Below are 19,790 nucleotides of genomic sequence, written 5' to 3'. Positions count from 1 at the left end.
ATTTCACGATTCACAGCCAACAGAAAAAGAACTGGCATCAAGAAACATGAAGAAGGGAGAGGCAGTAATTAAAGATCCTCCTGCATGAAAAGATACAGAGGAGCCTCAACAGACATCAGAAGCTGCCACACAGGCAACATCAACAGGCACTACCACCCAGCAACTAGAAAAACACACCGATTCCAAGGAGAAGCCCCCTGGTTTCAAGAAAGGTGTGACAAAGCGATCTAGACAAAATGTCAAATACAACAGGGAGATTGTTTACTGACTCCCACTATATACATTCTGCGGTATAGTGGTGTATACCTTATGAAAATTCCATCGTAAAGTGCCACATTGAGTTTATTCTTTGCTTTTGATTTTATAGTTATTCCTTTTTTTGTCTCGTCTGAATACAGAATGTTATGCCTACTGCATACTTCTGCGTAATTAATTTCTGTGTGGAACTAAATTTTTTCACGACTTAACCACAGTTTCTAACAGGATTATTCCTTACGCTCTCTCCTGGGAACTTTAGAAATGAGTATCTATTTACCTATATGATCAGAAAAGTTCTCACATGACCCTTCATGCAATCTATTTATATTGCTCTCATTCAGTTAATTATTCTAAGTGTCACTTGGGTAACTCACTTGAAAGTATTACATGACACAATTGGGCTGTTCAAAATTGCTTCTCAGAACAGACAGATGCATACAAGCAAACAGCTATCAATATTAATATTAAAGAAACACTATACTACCTGCTATTTTCAGTACAGTTGCAACCCAAAATGAGTCTGGAAATGATTCTGAGAAGTTATCACAGTCTGTATTCTCGACCTCAACCTTCATTCCAACTGTTATGTTGTCCCAGCATTCATAAATTGGTGCCTGTAAAATAAAAAAGGAAGACACACCTATGTAGTACAAGTCATCAATTGGAATCTCCCTCTAATTACACAATAAACAGATGAGCTTCAAACTATTATTTAAATTCTAATATGTTCAACTATCTATGCCATGTTATTCACTATGCCACGTTTGCTCATGCCTTTACTGCAATAATAGCCAGACTCAAACACAGATTATGAAAATGTATTGTTCAGATTTGGAACTGCGTATCCAATACTATTCTATCTCTGGCACTTGAGCATTCACACTTTGTTCGGTTGTGTGCATTAAGCCTTTCTCACTGATATTCACACGTCATTCAACTCTTTATAGGTTTGTGAGTGATAAGATTTCACATAAGGTTAATTATCTCCTTGATTTATGGTTTGATTACTCACTATAGCTGTTGCATATCAGTTTGAAAGGTTGCAATAGCTACAATGTAGGTCTCCAATTTCTCATCAGATAGCGTGGGCATATTGTTACTATGGAAAAAAAAAGAAAAGAAAAGGAAAGAAACACACACCTAGAATGTTTGATGGAATGAGCACCTTTTTCAGTTTACAAACAGCCATATTATTTATGTTCCAAAAATTTTGCCCATTGCTATCATTTCCTAAAACGTTCATCTTGTGAATTTGTAAGCAGTTTTTTGAAATACTTAAAAAAAAAAAAAGAGAGAAAAAAAAAGTGTTTCAATAACGGCATTCTGAAGTGTTGCATTACTGCCTTTGTGTTTAAATCCAGAGCCGTCATTATTTTATGGATGATGCTGTAAGGTGGTATCATTCATGCACATGCATTCAGGTAAGTGAAACATTCATACGATATCACGAACCATAACACACTAGTCACTAACTTCTATGATGAAATGTTATGTTCAAGTAATATGCACATCTTTTGTGGTTTGTTAATAGTTGAATGTACTGCCTCATTTACTTCTGCTCAATATCATGGTCTAAATTATTTGCTTTCACATTGTGCTTATTTATGAAATATCTGTCACATTGTCGTGGAATACACAAAGGTTCATACTTTTTATGGTGTTTTTTCCAATAATGGGTTACATTAGCATCACTGCTTCCGTAGCAAAGTGGACAGACAGGAGACTGAACGAGGCAGAGTGCCTATAAATTCTGTAAAAATTCTGCTTTTGAATACGTGGGTGATACAAATGTGGTTGACACACGGAAGTTACATTCAATTCATCAGTGCTGGGTGGTACTTCACCACATGAATTCGATTCCCATGACATTATGGGTGATGACAGATTCATCTTCTAGGGACTCTATGATCTTTAGTAAACACTCTTTCCCAGTCGCAGAGTAATTCTTGTCTGACTTCGCAGGCATGATCAATCACTCTTTCAGAGCCTCCTTGGATCTGCATTAGAACTGCATCCATCCCATAACCTCTATTCCACAAATAAGTTAGTACCAGAACCTTAGCAGAAATTATAAATCAGCAATAAATAATTGAAAGTGGTGGGAACTGATGTGGTGACCCATTTGTCATGAGACAGTGACTATAGCTGCTGCCCCACAGTGGACAATGTACAGCATGTGGCAATTTTTTCATGCTGCCTACAAGCTGTGAGAAGTAATGTACTTGACACAAACAGGGCTGACTGAAGTGGCAATAACTGTGGGCAAATTCATTTTAGGTTTTATATTATGAATCATAAATTAACAACAATCTTTATTTAACATAAGGACACAGAACATATGGCAAACTGTAGATATGAAGTGGACTGAGGGGAGTGGATGGGAGCTGACCCTCACTGCAAACATTTTTCCATGAAGACACTGACCACCCTGTCTTACAGTGGGATAAATGGATTATCGGTTATGATGACTGCTTTTCAAATAATAAATAAACTGCTGGCCACCCAAAATGCAGCATCCTGAAGGAAGCACCCAAATCAGGTGAAATTTGCAGCATGCATCTGTCACGATGAGAGATGCACCTGATTAGCATTTCAGTGCAGGCGCACATCATGGGCGCCATTAGCACCACCTGCTGGCACTGCGTAAAAGGTGAACACACGGCCATGCTGAGGTACTGGAATTGTGCATTGTTGTTTTGCATATGCAGCTTCAGTATGCCTCGTAGAAGACAGACAGTGTCTTTCGAGCACGTTTTGGAGTTCAACACAGGAAGAATAATTGCCTATAGGGATTACGTATTATTCTTCAGATAAATTGATGATCATATCAAATGCAACCAAGCAACTGTGACATGGATCTGTAATTGCTGGATGCAGGAGGGAACAACGGGCCAATGGGACTGATTGCATCCATCTCGTTGCACCACTAAACGTAATGACAGGCATATTGTGTGTTTGGCAGTGGTCACTTTGCCACATCATGAACCATACCAAACAAATTCGGTCTGTTGCACGACTAGCAGTGTCCACGCATACCATTAGACATCAGTTTCAGCAGAGTGGACTGTCAGCAAGGTGTTCATTGATGCATTTATCACTGCATCAAAACCACACGCATTTATGCCGGCAATTGTGTAATGAACAACACGCATGGACAAATGAATGAAATGACAATGTTTTTGCCGACAAATCCCAAACCTGCCTGCACCACAATTATGGTTCGATTAGTGTCTGGAGACACTGTGGTGAGAGACTACTGAACTATTGCCTTATGCATTGCCATAATGGTCCTGCACCCAGTATTATGGTTTGGGGTGGTACTGGATTCCACTCCTGCATCCCTGTAGTGCACACTGCCAGTACACTAACCAGCCACCTTCATGTCTATGAAATGTTGGAGTCTTTTGTCCTCCTGTATCTTCCGAGCTGGCCAACAGCCACATTGCAACAGGATAATGCGCAACCACACATACCATGCAAGGTTCAAAACTTCATCGCCCATCACATTGCACTGATGCATTGGTCTCCCTGTTCTCACAACCTATTGCGTATCAAAAACGTCTGGTCGATGATTGCGCAATGACTGGTCCGGGATACACCACCCGCCGCTACACCAAGTAAATTTTGGCAATGTGTGACAGCAGCATGGACTGCTGTACCACAACAACACATCCAGAGCCCCTCTGATTCTATGGCAAGGTGTGCAGCAGTGGCTACAGCCAGCGATGGTGGCAACGATCAATAATGATTTCATCGTCTTCCTCACATGGGGCTGTATTTTCAATCATGTGATTTTTGTACAATATATCACCACCCAAATCAATTTGGCTGTGATACCTTCAGTCCTTCGTGTTGCATTTTGGATGGCCAGCAATGTAGTTTATTTACTTTCTTTTTCCCATCTATCTCATTTTTATTTGACTGCCCTTTATACAAATCAAGTGGCATTATAAAGTTACTATTTTTCTTTCATTCAGAATTTTGATCTATATTGAAAATGACTTTCTTCTTTCGTTAGTTCATAATCTCTTACAACCAGTCTCTGTTTCTATTAAATTACGTTGGGCATATATTCTGTAAACTATGGCAAGAATTGTAAAGTCAAATGCTGATGGTTCGACCAACTTGCTGCTGTCATATCTGGGGCAACAGAAATGCTTGCCCCTGAAGATGGCGTTCCTTATGTATTGCATTCTAATTCTATTATCATACGGCAACATACGTAACTTCTTGGACATCATTTGACTGTTCAGAAACAGGAGGCCAGAGGAGGGAGAGGTTTGTATGTGTGGCTATTGTTTGCTACTTCCTGTCACTGATCAACTTGATTACTAAATTAGAGCATCTGCAACCAGAGAAAGTCTCTTTCAGCAGGGAGATCCAATGTGATATGACAATTCTCTTATTGTTGTTGGTGTTTCCTCTGCTACACTGTGGACTGGAATTCCCCTCAGCCAGGATACTGACAGCTTGATACAGTCCTTCCTGTGTATATTGGTAGTGTGTTTAACTGTACTGATCACCTGCTCTTATTTTCTACAGTCTGTCAATCACACAAGCCCTTAGTAACATAGCAGGTCATCCACAGTCCAGATGGATGATCTTTGGCTATTGCTGATTGGTTGGGGAGTAGTTCTCATTTAGTTTTACACAATGATTCGCCTAATTTCCAAAAGGGTTTTTTCTTTGTCTATCTTGGGAGTATCACTTACCTGTTGATCTCACTGATGGACAGTTGTTCCTTGTTTCAAAAATAACACTTTACTTTCTTTAGTGAGTGTCAGCTGTGAAGTTAGTCGCAATTCTCTAAAAAGGACTAGACAAAAATCTTGACCTTTGTGAATTAGATGATATGTTGTAATATAGTGAATGTTGCTGAAAAACCTCAGAGCATTGTGTAAGTTCAAGTTTTTAAAACTCTTGAGATATTCCAATAAAGCAGCTGCAATTCATTTCGTAGGCACTGATTATGTCTATTGGTAGATGTCCCTAAATGGGACATTAATGAAATGGCAGTGTGCATGTGCTTCAGTGCCATTTTACAGTGAGAAATGAAATGTGTGGCTAGGGCCTCCCGTCGGGTAGGCCGGTCACCTGGTGAAAGTCTGTTGAGTTGATGCCACTTCAGCGACTTGTGTGTTAATTGGGGTGAGATGATGATTAGGACAACACAACACCCAGTCCCTGAGCGCAGAAAATCTCCGACCCAGCCAGGAATCGAACCCGTGCCCCTTGGCATGACAGTCCGTTGCGCTGACCATTCAGCTATTGGGGCGGACATTCTGGAGCTAAATACTACTGGCAGATATACACTTGTTTCACCACATTTAACAGCTAATCATAGTTCTTCAGCAAAGACTGACATTATCACCATGTGGCAACAGTTGTTATGGTAAAACATTGTATAGATTTGGTTGTGCCATCCAGTGAAAAATTCTGTAGCCTTGCAACATTGGATTTTTGTTTTTGAATGAGGCTGATTAGGTAACTGTAAAATGCGACTGATGAGGTACTAGCTACACTGGTAAAAAGAAATTGGCCTCAAAATCATTGTTTACCTTACACATCCTCCATACAGTCCTGATCTCTCCCCAAGCAATTTTCATATTTTTTCAAGTCCTGAAGAGAGACATTTGTGGCTATCGATTTGCTTTGGACAAGACGTGCGCACCTGGGTACAATCATGGTTCCATAGGCAACCGCTAACATTTTTCCATGAAGACACTGACCGTCTTATCTCACAGCGGGGTAAATGTAATGACAGTATGGCAATTACTTTTGAAATAATAAACAGTTTACTTACTTTCTTCCCATCTGTCTCATTTTCATTTGACTATCCCTTATATAACAAGTTTATGGGCTGGATACAAGAGATATATCTGAAAAGCAAGGGCCATTTGCTTAAATTTTAATGTTAGCAGCTTAGTACAAACTGTAACCTTATTGACAGTTAGTGGTCTGGCCGATGAATTCGACATGTTGGAAAGATCACTATTTACAAGACTGTCATGTAAAAGCTGGGGGGGGGACACAACAAGCTGTGTTCAAAATGAGCATAAAAAATGCTAAGGACAAATGCAATGAGCAAAGAAAGTCACTCAGAAGGGTTTTGGACCACTACTGAAAAGAAAGAGACTAACATTTTTCCCATTTTGTTATGTATCACTAGTCATGGATAGGCTTCAGACCAAATCTATGTGGGCATTTATCATAACTTACAATTTTATTTAAAAATGTTCACATTTTCCACTGTATTTAAAATTAATAAATAGAAAATTTGTTCCAATTTTTATTAAGACAATTGTATCCTTCACAGGATGTTCTACACATTTCAATCAATTGTTTTAATCATTCTAACATGAATGGAGGTAAAGTGCATCAAATCTCATTCCTATGGAATAAACAGTCAAAATATCTAACATCTTCATCCATACACTCGCAAACAGAGTGAGGGGAAAATGACTGTCTATATGCCTCCATAAGACATCTAATTTCACATATCTCACCTCTGTGGTCCTTATGCGGAATGTACACTGGCAGCAGTAGACTCATTTGGCAGTCAGCTTCAAATTCCTTTTTCCTTAAATTTCTCTATGGAGTTTCATGAAAAGAATGTCATCTTCTCTCCAAGGATCTGTGTTTGTGTTCCTGAAGTATCTCTATAATATTTGTGTGCTGATCGAACCCACCAGGAAGAAATCTAGCAGCCCATCTGTGAATTGCTTCGGTGTCTTCCTTTAATCCAACTGAGAGTGTGTCCCAAACACTCCAGCAGCACTAAAGAATGGGACGTGCTAACTAGTATTCTACAGGCAGTCTCTCTTTATGGACGAACCGCACTTCTCTAAAATTCTCCCAGTAAAGCTAAGTCAACCATTTGCATACCCTACTACAATCCTTACATGCTTGTTCCATTTCACAATGCTCTGCAACATTATGCCTAGATATTTAGCTGATGTGACTGTGTCAAGGAGCATACTACTGATGCTGTATTCAAATATTAAGGGATTGTTTTTCTTACTTATCTGCATTAACTTACATTTTCCTACATTCCAAGACAGCTGCCATTCATCACACCAACTAAAATCATTATCCAAATCAGCCTGTGCTCTCCTACAATGAATCCACAATGACACCTTCCTATACATCATAGTATCATCAGCCAACAGCCGCAGATTGCTGCTCACCTATCCGTCAGATTATTTATGTATACAGAGAATAACTGTGGTCCTATCACACTTCCCCAGGGCACTCATAATGAAACCCCTGTCTCTGATGAACACTCAGTGTTGAGGACAACGTATTGGGTTCTATTAGCTAAGAAGTCCTTGAGCCTTTCAAATATTGGGGAACATATCCTGTATGCCTATACCTTCAGTAATAGTCTGCAGTGGGGCACCATATCAAATGCTTTCTGGTACTCTAGGAATACAGAACGTGCCTGGTGCTCTTCATCCACATTTTACAGGATATTGTTTGAGAAAAGAGCAAGCCAAGTTTTGCATGAGCAATGCTTTTTAAAACCACAGTGCTTTGTGGATAGAAGCTTCTTCCATCTTAAGGAAATTAATTATATTTGAACTGAGAATATGTTCAAGAATTCTGCAGCAAATTGATGTTAAGGATATTGACCTGAAATTTTACGGGTCCATTCTTTTACCATTCTTATACATGGGAGTCACCTGGGCTTTTCTCCAGTTACTTGGGACTTCACGCTGGGCAAGAGATTCGCGATACATGTAAGCGAAGTAAGGGGCTAATGTTTTAGAGTACTTTTTGGAAACTAACTGGGATTCCATCTGGTCCTAGCAAATTATTTTTTTTTTTTTTTTTTTTCTCAACTCTCCCAGTTGCTTCTTTATGCCAGTGAGTCTATTACCATGTTTTCCATATGGGAGACTGTGTGATGGTCAAATGACCATATGTTTGTACAATCCTTCAGCGTGAATTATTTCTTAAATACAAAATTTAAAACTTCAGACCAGTCAACAAGTGATTGGACAGAAGCCTTCAACCCACTTAGAAATTTTACATAAGACCAGAATTTTCTCGAGTTCTTGGCAAAATCTTTTGCTAAGGTATGTCGGTGGTAGTAGCTGTATGCTTAGCCCATCAATGTCTTAACAGACCTAGATATCTACAAACTATTGCCTGCCTTTATTTTTGTGTTCTCTTTTGAACCGAGGTTGCAACAGTCTTTGCTTTCTCAGCATTTTTCCTATTTTGTTATTAAACCACAATGGGTCTTTTCCACTTAGGCCTGCTAGGCACACACTTCTCCACAGTGCAATTTACATTCCATTGAAACTTTGCCCATCAATTCCTCTATGTCCATCATACTGGAACTAAAGCATTTCCATTCACTGTCTAAGTGGGATGATAACAACTGCTTATCTGCTATTTCTAGCAAAAATATTCTTCTAACCTTCTTGACTGATTTATTAACTTCAGTAACGATCGTCACTATGATTACGTCATGGTCACTAATCACTGTCTCTATACTGACACCACCTATAAAGTCAGTGCTTTCAAAAATAGTGAAGCGTAGCAATCAGTTGTCATTTTCCTTCTAGCTTTATTAGAGCACATCCACATTTCAGCTAGTAACTAGCCATTATAGGTACAGTATTCAGAATTGTTATACGTGCACTAGCATTTCTACACTTGTTCAGGCTTCTGGCAGGTTGTTAGTATTCTTTAATGAACAATAGGTGTGAACATACTCCAAAATACTGCCTGATAATAGTTAGTTACTAGCCGAAGTAGATCTACTCTAATCAAGCTAAAACAAAAATGATGAGCGACTGCTGCTCTTTACCATTTTTGCAAGTTATTTCACAGCTGTGGAGTGCATTAATTTGATGACAGTCAGGACTGTTTGTAGCTACAAGTTCTAAAATGTTTCCATTGCGTTTGGGCTCTCAAACTAGCTGCTTCATACAGTTTTTAGAAAATGTGTTCAAAAGTACTTCACATCATTTCCTGCCATACTGCCTGCAATGAGTCCATAGACCCCCAGTCTACACTCACTACAGTGATGACATCTTCAATTAATACTGTATGATCTTGGTATTTCCGTGTTACTGAGTGTCGACTTTCTTTGAATGACTCAGCAGAATCATATGGCCGGTAAACACATTCAACAATTAATTTTATTTCCAGTTCAATATTCCAGCATGCTGGAAATTCATAATTTGACTTTGCCTAAACCCAATATATGCATCCCGATAACTTCACAGTCACAATCAAATTTGACCTCAATAGAGACAATATTTTTGTTGACTGCAATGAACACACTTCCTCCTATCGTGTCCAACCTGTCTTTTCGATGTATATTCCATTATATGCTGATTATTTCAAAGCTTTCTACTTCATGTTGCACCCAGTTCTCAGTCTCCATGATAATTTAAAGGAAACAATTTCCTGGATGACAGCAAATTCGGGAGCTTTGTTACAAATACTTCGACAGTTTAACGATGAAATTTTGACAGTTGAAGTGTCTTTAGCCTGAACATCGACTGATTTTGCTATCTGCATGTTGACTAGTGAGTGTTCGTTAAAGAGTACCTCAAACTACTGCCTAGCTTCTTTTTTTTAACGTCGACTCCACAAGTGTTCTGCTACACAAGTAGCTGCTTCCTTTGTAAAGTGCACCCCTGACCTATCAAGGGGAGGTCTAGAATTCTCCGCTTGATAATGGAGGTCAAAAAATTTGCAGCCAAGACTGTCACAGAGTCGACAAAGGATTTAGATGAGACCCTACTCGGCTCCAAACTACCCGCACCCGCGCGCACTCACTCACACACACACACACACACACACACACACACAAAAGGCCAGCAGTCTTCACCACTTCTGCCAGCTGCCCATATGAACTGAGGATAGACTGAGAACCCTGGCGACAAGAATCATTGGTGCCAACGTGGGCCACAACTCACACACAACTTTACCCTATATACTCGACAGCCACAGGCAAAGACTCCTTCAAATCTCTGGCAGACATTATCGAGTACACATTGGCTTTCTTTGCAGCCCTAAACAAAACTTTCCCAAGAGGCTCCAAAATGTGCCTAACACTGGAGTCCCTCCCGCCCCCCAATAAACAGCAAATCCGTCTTTCCCATGTGCCTGCTCGGACATCACTAAAGGAGCAGCCACCTCTCCACTCACAGGGTGTATGAGCTAATTCAGCCAGCCAGCACCCATGCCAGTGATGCAAACGCATTACCGCTTGCCACTCACCCTGCAGTGAGACTGGATCCACTGTGTTGGGTTCACTGAAAGGTGCCTCGGCAGCAGAGCCAGCAGATGATACAAGCAACATCCTAAATGTCCCATGTGACATGCCAGATTCCCTGCCACTGTACACCCTGGGCAGCAGCCTGAAGACAGTTGACGGAATTCACAAGTGCCTTCAGCGGTTCTCAAACTGGGGTCAGTTCCTCCTCAGTCTACACACATTCTATTCATCCCAGCATGACTAACTTAAGAAATTCTAAAAGTACAACACAGAGAAACCTGAGTATGCCACTCGCTGCCCTACTGATGTGTCACCAATGGAGACTGATGCCTTACTGAGCTGTGTAGCTGGCTATTCAAAAGAAATAACAACTGCACTACAGAATGTGAAGTTACACCTCTTAAATAGAAAAACAACCAAGGAATTTAAGAGTTAAAATTATGAAGAATATACACAAAAAGTTAAATCTGTAACTTTATTTAATTGGATAGATAAAAAAACTACTCACCAAGTGATGGCAGAACACACACATAAAAGACTGTTATGACTGGCGAGCTTTCGGTGTCAGTGGCTCCTTCTTCAGGCAGAACGGTTGAAGGGGAAGGAAGAATGGTGAAGGAAAAGGACTGGAGAGGTCTAGGAAAAGGAGACTCCTCCTCATCCCATACGCTAAGTCTCCCTTGATGCGTGGTTCTGGGTGACTTTCCCAAAATCTAACCCTTTCCCTAGACCTCTCCAGTCCTTTTCCTTCCCCTTCAACCCTTCTGCCAGAAGGAGGAGCCACTGGCTCTGAAAGCTTGTGAATCATAACAGTCTTTTATGTGTGTGTTCTGCTGCTGCTGCTTGTAGAGTAGATATTTTATCTATCCAATTATATAATTTTATCAATAATTGATTGTTTTCATTGTTAAACTTACTGTTCTGCTGAAGCTTAACAGGTGACAGATGGAAACTGACAAACATAGTCAGGCAGTGACATCAACAAAAATGCAGATTTTTACCTTACATATGAATTGTGAGAAATTACAAGTGGCTAGAAAAGTGATTCCCTGTACTAAGTACTCACATGTTTGAAACAGGATACTGGAGCAGCAATAAATCCAGGCTCAGACAGCTGATTCTTCCATTCATATGTGTTTGGAATTTCAGCTCTGTTTCTCTTCAGTGGTGGGTCCATAGGTTCATCGAGTGTAATGGCCAATGGTAACGGTGTAACAGATGAATTAGAATTTAAGGTCTCAGGTGATATACTTTTTGTTTCTTCCATTCGCTCGAACTGTGAATTATTATAACAATTGAAAAGGTATAATAATAGTATAAAGTTGCAGAAATAACATAAAAACAAATACATGAAAAGGAGTATGTAAAATATAGAATAAAGTACAAAACAGAAATAATTATACTGGAGGCAAAGCATCAACATCATCATCATCATCATCATCATAATTACTACTACTACTACTACTACTACTACTACTACTACTACAGCAGCAACAAGCAGTTATCCATTATGTGCAAGACAAATATATAACCATGGTACATGAAGCAGAACTGTACCACCATTGGGTGTTAATGTTACTCTGAATAATTGTCAATGGTTTGAGGAAGGAAGGAAGGAAGGAAGATTAGAGTTTAATGCCCAATTGAGAGTGAGGTCATCACAGACTGAGATTCATCCCAAACTGGGGAAGGAACTTGGTTGTTTCCTGCCAAAGGAGCTACTCTGGTATTCAGGTAATACCATTTACAGAAAACATAACATGTGGCAAGGTATGGGCTTTTACTGTTGTCCTCCGGAATACTCGTTCAATGTCTTAACAGTGTAGCATCTCATTTGGTACAGCATTGGTTTCAGAAAACTGTGATATATAAACGCATGCCACATGAGCCTCCTTATGCAGCATTTCTTCCATATTTCGGCTCTGAAATAGTAATATGTCTTATGCTAATGAGTTCTAACAACGATCTACACTCAAATACATTTTTCAATATTTTCTGTGCTCTAAGCAATAGGTGAGAAGAAGGAATGAAGTGAATTGTATGAACACCAGAACTGAAATTAGGAAGGCGGAGTACTTACATCATTCCTTCATGTCACAAAAATTCTTACCCTGATAATTCGAATTTGCAACATTGCTACATAATAACTCACACTGACGGATATGCCAAGTACTGTACTGTGAAATGAAGATAATGCAGAACAATCCATCAAGTAGCTTTCTTAAACAGGAGTGAGAAACAAATTTTTGGGTTTACTTCACTCACACACACACACACACACACACACACACACACACACACACACATATATATATATATATATATATATATATATATATATATATAATGGAAGGAAACATTCCACGTGGGAAAAATTATATATAAAAACAAAGATGAGGTGACTTACCGAACAAAAGCGCTGGCAGGTCGATAGACACACAAGCAAACACAAACATACACACAAAATTCAAGCTTTCGCAACAAACTGTTGCCTCATCAGGAAAGAGGGAAGGAGAGGGGAAGACGAAAGGAAGTGGGTTTTAAAGGAGAGGGTAAGGAGTCATTCCAATCCCGGGAGCGGAAAGACTTACCTTAGGGGGAAAAAAGGACAGGTATACACTCGCACACACGCACACACGCACATATCCATCCACACATATATATATATAAAAACTGGAGAATGCACTGCAATTCACTTTCATTTTTGTCAGTATTATGAGTACATAGTGCGTACAAATGCCAACTAAAAGTCTGGCTGTGGCAACATCAGTAGAAAAACTTGTTCAATTTTCTAAATGCTTAAGAATATCTATGTCTTTCTTTCATATTGAAAAAGGGGAAGGGGGAGTAGCACTTACTGTCCAATATGATGCACCAAAGCACAGATCAGCAGACAGTTGCACGTTAGTTGAAAAAGGTTCAGCTTACGTAAGGCTGACGTGTGCCACCTTTGATGACGGCTGTAGCAAAATATTATTACTGAACCTGACCCAAAAGCTGAATAAATAATTTGGTTATATCTTATGGCTTTCAATGGTGCAAAAATCATTAACAAGCACTAGAGGACAAGGCAGGCAACATACATTGAGGAGCCAAAGAAACTGGTACACCTGCCTAATATTGTGTAAAGCCCCTGCGAGCACACAGAAGTGCCGCAACACAACGTGGCATGCACTCAACTAATGTCTGAAGTAGTGCTGGAGGGAACTGACACCACGAATCCTCCAGGGCTGTTCATAAATCCATAAGAGTATGAGGGGGTGCAGATCTCTTCTGAACAGCATGTTGCAAGGCATCCCTGATATGCTCAATAATGTACCTGGAGTCACTCTGTAGCAAATCTGCAGGTGTGGAGTGTCGCATTGTCCTGCTGGAACTGCCCCAGTCCCTCGGAATGCACAATGGATACAAATGGATGCAGGTGATCAGACAGGATGCTTATGTACGTGTCACCTGTCAGGGTCATACCTAGACGTATTGAGGGTCCCATATCTCTCCAACTGCAAATGCCCCACATCATTACAGAGCCTCCACCAGCTTGAACAGTCCCCTGCTGACATGCAGGGCTCACGGATTCATGAGATTGTCTCCATACCCGTACATGTCCATCTACTCGACACAATTTGAAACAAGACTTGTCCGGCCAGGTAACATGTTTTCAGTCACTAACATCCAACTTCGGTGTTGATGGGCCTAGGCAAGGCATAAAGTTTTGTGTTGTGCAGTCATCAAGGGTACATAAGTGAGCCTTTGGCTCCAAAAGCTCATATCGATGATGTTTTGCTGAATGGTTCGCACGCTGACACTTGCTGATGGCCCAGCATTGAAATCTGCAGCAATTTGCAGAAGGGTTGCAGTTCTGTCAGGTTGAATAATTCTCTTCAGCCGTCATCACTCCTGTTCTTGCAGGATCTTTTTCCAGCGTCAGTGATGTCAGATATTAGATGCTTTCCCGGATTCCTGATATTCAAGGTATACTCGTGAAATGGTCATATGGTAAATTCCCCACTTCATTGCTACCTCAGAGCTGCTGTGTCCCATCGCTTGTGGACTGACTGTAACACCACACTCAAACTCACTTAAATCTTGATAACATCCCATTGTAACAGCAGTAACCGATCTAACAACTGCGCCAGACACTTGTCTTATATCGGCATTGTCGACCACAGCACCGTAGTCAGCCTGTTTACATATATCTGTATTTGAATACGCGTGCCTATACCAGTTTCTTTGACACTTAAGTGTAAACGCTTAAGTACTGAATTCTGCCTTTCAGAAAGGAGAATGAAGGGTGTTGCCCTTATATAATAATTGTACCATTGCAACACTGAGTGACATTTTAATCAATACTAATAGTATTTTAAAGCTATGTCTCGAAGATTGATGGAGTCCTTTTCAAGTTCCATACACAGCCTGTGAGGGAATTAAATCATCTTCAACATAATTTTACACTCTGCCCATTATCTTCCCCTCTCCCGTGAATACCGTTAGCCATAACGGGAACCCCAGCTCCTAGTTGTGGCCAATGACAATGCGAGTTGCATTCCTTTATATTCGCATCTAACTACAGCATCAGTTGCTCACAAAGCATCTCTAGTGCAGTGTGTTAGAAAAATTCTGTGAAATGAAAGAACAAAGTGTTTCTGCAGTAGTGCAGCCAGAAGAAGATCCACAAGTAGAGGAGTTAAAGAAGACTCAAAAGGCCAAATCACAAATTCCATTAAATATGCCATAAATCTACTCCGTGAGCAGGAGTTGAACACGGTACCTCCATCACGGTAGCTGTGAACCTTTACTGCTGTGCTACACTGACTTCCTCAGAATATATGCAATATTACAGGTATACAAAGTGCGCAATGAACTTCAAAATCAACTTTCTCAAAAACCAAGGCCCTTCGCTGAAAAACCGGATAGCCAGGTACTCAGGGCAACTGCCTCTACAACATATTTGAAGCGCATCAAAATCCGTGATTTACAGTACGGAGGGTCACCTTGTCAGTTAAATCCAACTGTGAGAAAGAAAACGAAATCACACATTTTTAGACCACAGCCTTTTCTTTCCCCCAGTCGATTTCAACAGAAAACCTGTACATCACTAGTTCCCAACCTCTTCTAATTGGTGCTACTTTTTGCAACCCCAGAATATCTCATGCCCCATCCCCCAAATGTTTATTTATTTATTTTGCTTCTTTCAAGAAAACTTTACTTGACAGTAATCTGATATCGACACTCAGAGGGTTATCAAATGACTTGGTACTGAAATAAATATGTCTTTATATCTTAATTCAACAACAATTTTCACATCTAATATTTGTAAGTGACGGAAGTCACAAGAAAAATTCTTCATTTCAATATGATGGTCTAAACTGTTTAAGCACCTCCTGAATGCTCAGTTTCAAACTAGCTAAAGCACATCTAAGAGCACTTTTAATGTTCAGGCAACTGTGGTGGATCCACCACTGACAGCAATTTTCAGTGCAGTATTCAGTTTCTCAGGTGAAGTTTCAGAATCTAGTGCTAGATGTGGACATTACAGTGAGAGCCAATAAAATTAGGATTTTTTTCTTTGGCAGCACTTAGGACGCCAGAGCACAAACTCTGCCTCAAGAAAATTATTTTAATGAAAAATTCATTACTGGCAGTAAATACATGAGAACCTTTTGATATGGTTTCCAAGTTTTTAGAAAATAACAGTTATTATATTATTTTATTCTCGTCCACAAATCAGCAGATATTACGAGGGTGAGTCAAATGAAGCTGTATCACTTCTCAACATAATCTCCCCCACGCTCAATGCAAGTCCTCCAGCACTTACAAAGTGCATAAATTCCTTTAGAAAAAAATTCTTTTGGTAGTCCGCACAACCACTCATGCACCGCCTGGCATACCTCTTCATCAGAATGGAACTTCTTTCCTCCCATTGCGTCTCTGAGTGGTCCAAACATATGGAAATCACTTGGGGCAAGGTCTGGTGAGTATGGTGGACGAGGAAGGCACTCAAAATGCAGGTTTGTGATTGTTGCAACTGTTGTACGGGCAGTGTGGGGCCTTGCATTGTCATGTTGCAAAAGGACACCTGCTGACAGCAATCCACATCGCTTTGATTTGATTGCAGGCAGCAGATGATTTTTTAGGAGATCTGTGTACGATGCACAGGTGACAGTGGTCCCTCTAGGCATGTAATTCTCCAAAATGACGCCTTTTTCGACCCAAAAGAGAGTCAGCATAACCTTCCCTGTTGATGGTTCTGTTAGAAACTTCTTTGGTTTTGGTGACGAGGAAATGGCGCCATTCCTTGCTCGCTCTCTTCGTTTCCGGTTGGTCGAAGTGAACCCAGGTTTCGTCCCCAGTAACGATTCTTGCAAGGAAGCCATCATCTTCTCATTCAAAGCCCCGAAGAAGTTCTTCACAAGCATCAACATGTCGTTCTCTCATTTCAGGAGTCAGCTGCTGTGGCACCCATCTCACCGAAACTTCGTGAAACTGTAGCACATCATGCACAATGTGGTGTGCTGACCCATGACTAATCTGTAAACATGCTGCAATGTCATTCAGTGTCACTCAGCGGTTTTCCTTCACTATGGCTTCAACTGCTGCTATGTTCTGTGGAGTCACGACTCGTGACTGACATGGACAAGGAGCATCTTCCACTGAAGTCACACCATTTGCCAACTTCCTACTCCATTTGTAGACTTGCTGCTGTGACAAACATGCATCACCGTACTGAACCTTCATTCGTCAATGAATTTCAATAGCTTTCGCACCTTCACTACACAAAAACCGAATAACATAACGCTTTTCTTCCTTGGTGCAAAGTCATAAGTAGGGCGGCCATCTTTATACTGATACTGCAACGGTATGTGTGAATCTGCACTATGCTGCCACCTACATCCATTCTGCACGCTGTTTGTAGCATGCTTACCAACTTACCGGATAATGGCGGGTAATTTCGATCTGTTATTACAAATTCAAAGTTTTCATTTGACTCGCCCTCTTATTAAGCAACACAGCAGAATTGACACACTGCAAGGCAAAAAATTAGACATTTTCAGTCTTCCAATGAGCTGTTATTTCACATTTGAGGCCATTTCTTCAGGCCCATATTGTACACTGTTGTTTGAGAGAGGTATCTTTAAGAATGGCAGGTTTGATCATGTCCTATTAATAGTAAACAGGTTTTTTGTGACGCTTCAATAACTTTCCACTTTTCTGGTGAAAAAGTCCCATGGAGTCCAGTTTCAAGCAATTTAAGAATTTACTTTTTCCAACAAAAACTCTTGTGGTTTACTCTTCAACACTCAGTGAGCTGTTATTAAATGACATTCCATACATACAGGCCACAAGGAGTTTTTACCAAGGATATGACGACACACAACACAAGAGTGGTAGTTGGACACTGTCTTTTTAATAAACGTCAATTCACACTTAATATATTCTCGATTATATATTCTTCTTTTAGCAGACTTTTCCCTCAACATATAAAACTAATAAAAATGCTATTGACTTCTACAGAGCACAACGGGTGTAGTACTGAGTTAAGAATGCAGACAGCAGAGTGAAGACCTTGTTGTGTTGGAAATAACTTGGTGATTTGTGAGGCAAAGCTACAAAAAATGCACTCACTAACTTTAATAAGAAAATAAAATTTTTGACTTTTCCTACCACACATGTCTGCTTTCTTCTGAGCTGTCCAATCATGTGAATATGGCAGCCACAGGCTTACAGAATCTCTGCCTATCCCCATGTTGGCGAGTCTTCGATGTAGGTAGTCCCTCAACTAGAGCAAATGAGGTTGTGCTCCATCCTGTTGGAACACTACAGCATCCGCAATGCCTTCTTGCTGACACACTTGTTCGCAACTGCTCCATAATATCAAGTATATGTTTCTTGCAATTGCCTCTACTACAAAAGTGAAGAGCCCATAACTGCAGGCGTTTGTGAATCAAAGCCACACATTCACTTTTGTGTCTCTCTTTGTCATTCACAGTTAGTGTCAGGTGGTTTGTTACACCTTATGTGGCAGTTATATTTGTTAACTTTTCTGCAGAGTATACTAAACGAGGTCCACAAGTGTTTGTTGTGTGCAGCTTGTATTCAACCAAGCTGTATAATCTTCTAAGTCTAAATTGTGAAACATCAGACTGTGGTAAACTTTTTTCTTTGGCATTCAGTGTAAATCTATCAAAATCACTGATTTTGACAGTTCTAACTCTTTGTTTAAACTTCTTGATGCATTTTGACTTTGTTGCTTCTCTAATTCACTGAACGGTCTCTTGTTGTGCAGGAGGTGGTCTAGCATGTCATTTATTGACAATGTTTTCAGTTTTTTCGAACTTATTGACAAGCAACCGGATCTTTGCTCTTGTTGATACTGGCTTGTGGAATTTCTCAGTGAACTCCTGTTGCACCTCTGTAATTGTGCACTAACAACAGCAGGGGGGAGGGGGGGGGGGGAGAGGGGGGAGAGAGAGAGAGAGAGAGAGAGAGAGAGAGAGAGAGAGAGAGAGAGAGAGAGAGAGCTGTTACCACAGTGATAGATTATAATTATGTACATGCAGCCATTAATTCTCTAAAATGGATCAGGACTTTGCGAGCACCCTGTATACATAACAGAATTCAGAACAAATTCTAAACCTTAAACAAATAATTAGGTATATGAAAACATGAATTAAGAAGATAATACTCATGTCTGTTGACTTTAGAAAGCCATACGATTCAACAGACACTCCCTTCTCAAAAACCCGAAGGAATTTGCAAAATGTAGGAAAACTCTGTAAATAACTAAACAAACTCTTGCAAAATAGTGTCTACAGTTAAATTCCTTGAAACAACTTCTATTTCTTTCCAGCTGTATCAGGAGTCAGTCAAGAAAACAGTATGTCATCATTATCACTCAGCAGCATGCTGGAGAATGCTATAAGAGAATAAAGGAAGAAAACGAGAAAGACAATAGCTACAAAAAATTGGGTGGCTAAAAAAAGCAATAAATTATTTGGCCTTTGCAAATGTACCCATAATAACAAATGGAACCTCAGAACACACGTATACAAACATCATGTGTAAAAATACAATACATGACGAATTTTGTTCACTAAGAATTTGAAAAACCAAGTATGACAATATCAAGAAAATAGGCATTAAATATCATGGTTTTTCTAAATATGTTAAATTAAGGTATTATAATACAGTTGTAAAACCACTAAGTCCTTTACGTGTCGGCAACAGTACTTTTATCTGGATGCAAAAAGGGCATGCGGGGTGTGGGGGGTGCGGCTTTCAATAAAGAATAAAG

At 40.0% G+C, this 19,790-nt stretch overlaps 1 protein-coding gene across 5 annotated transcripts in view; it reads right to left on the bottom strand.

The window, feature by feature from the left end:
* Positions 1-19,790, bottom strand: part of LOC124802465 (polycomb protein Sfmbt) — a 297,351-nt gene that overhangs the window by 116,159 nt on the left and 161,402 nt on the right. For all 5 annotated transcript variants that reach the window (XM_047263252.1, XM_047263255.1, XM_047263253.1 and 2 more), the window contains 2 exons: positions 11,565-11,774; positions 743-872 (listed from right to left, as the gene is read on the bottom strand). In XM_047263252.1, coding sequence (XP_047119208.1) covers positions 743-872; positions 11,565-11,774 — 340 coding nt within the window. The remainder of the gene's footprint in view (positions 1-742; positions 873-11,564; positions 11,775-19,790) is intronic.

This window comes from Schistocerca piceifrons, chromosome 6 (assembly GCF_021461385.2).
Source record: "Schistocerca piceifrons isolate TAMUIC-IGC-003096 chromosome 6, iqSchPice1.1, whole genome shotgun sequence".
Classification (NCBI taxonomy): domain Eukaryota; kingdom Metazoa; phylum Arthropoda; class Insecta; order Orthoptera; family Acrididae; genus Schistocerca; species Schistocerca piceifrons.
This window is presented reverse-complemented; position numbering and strand designations above follow the sequence as displayed.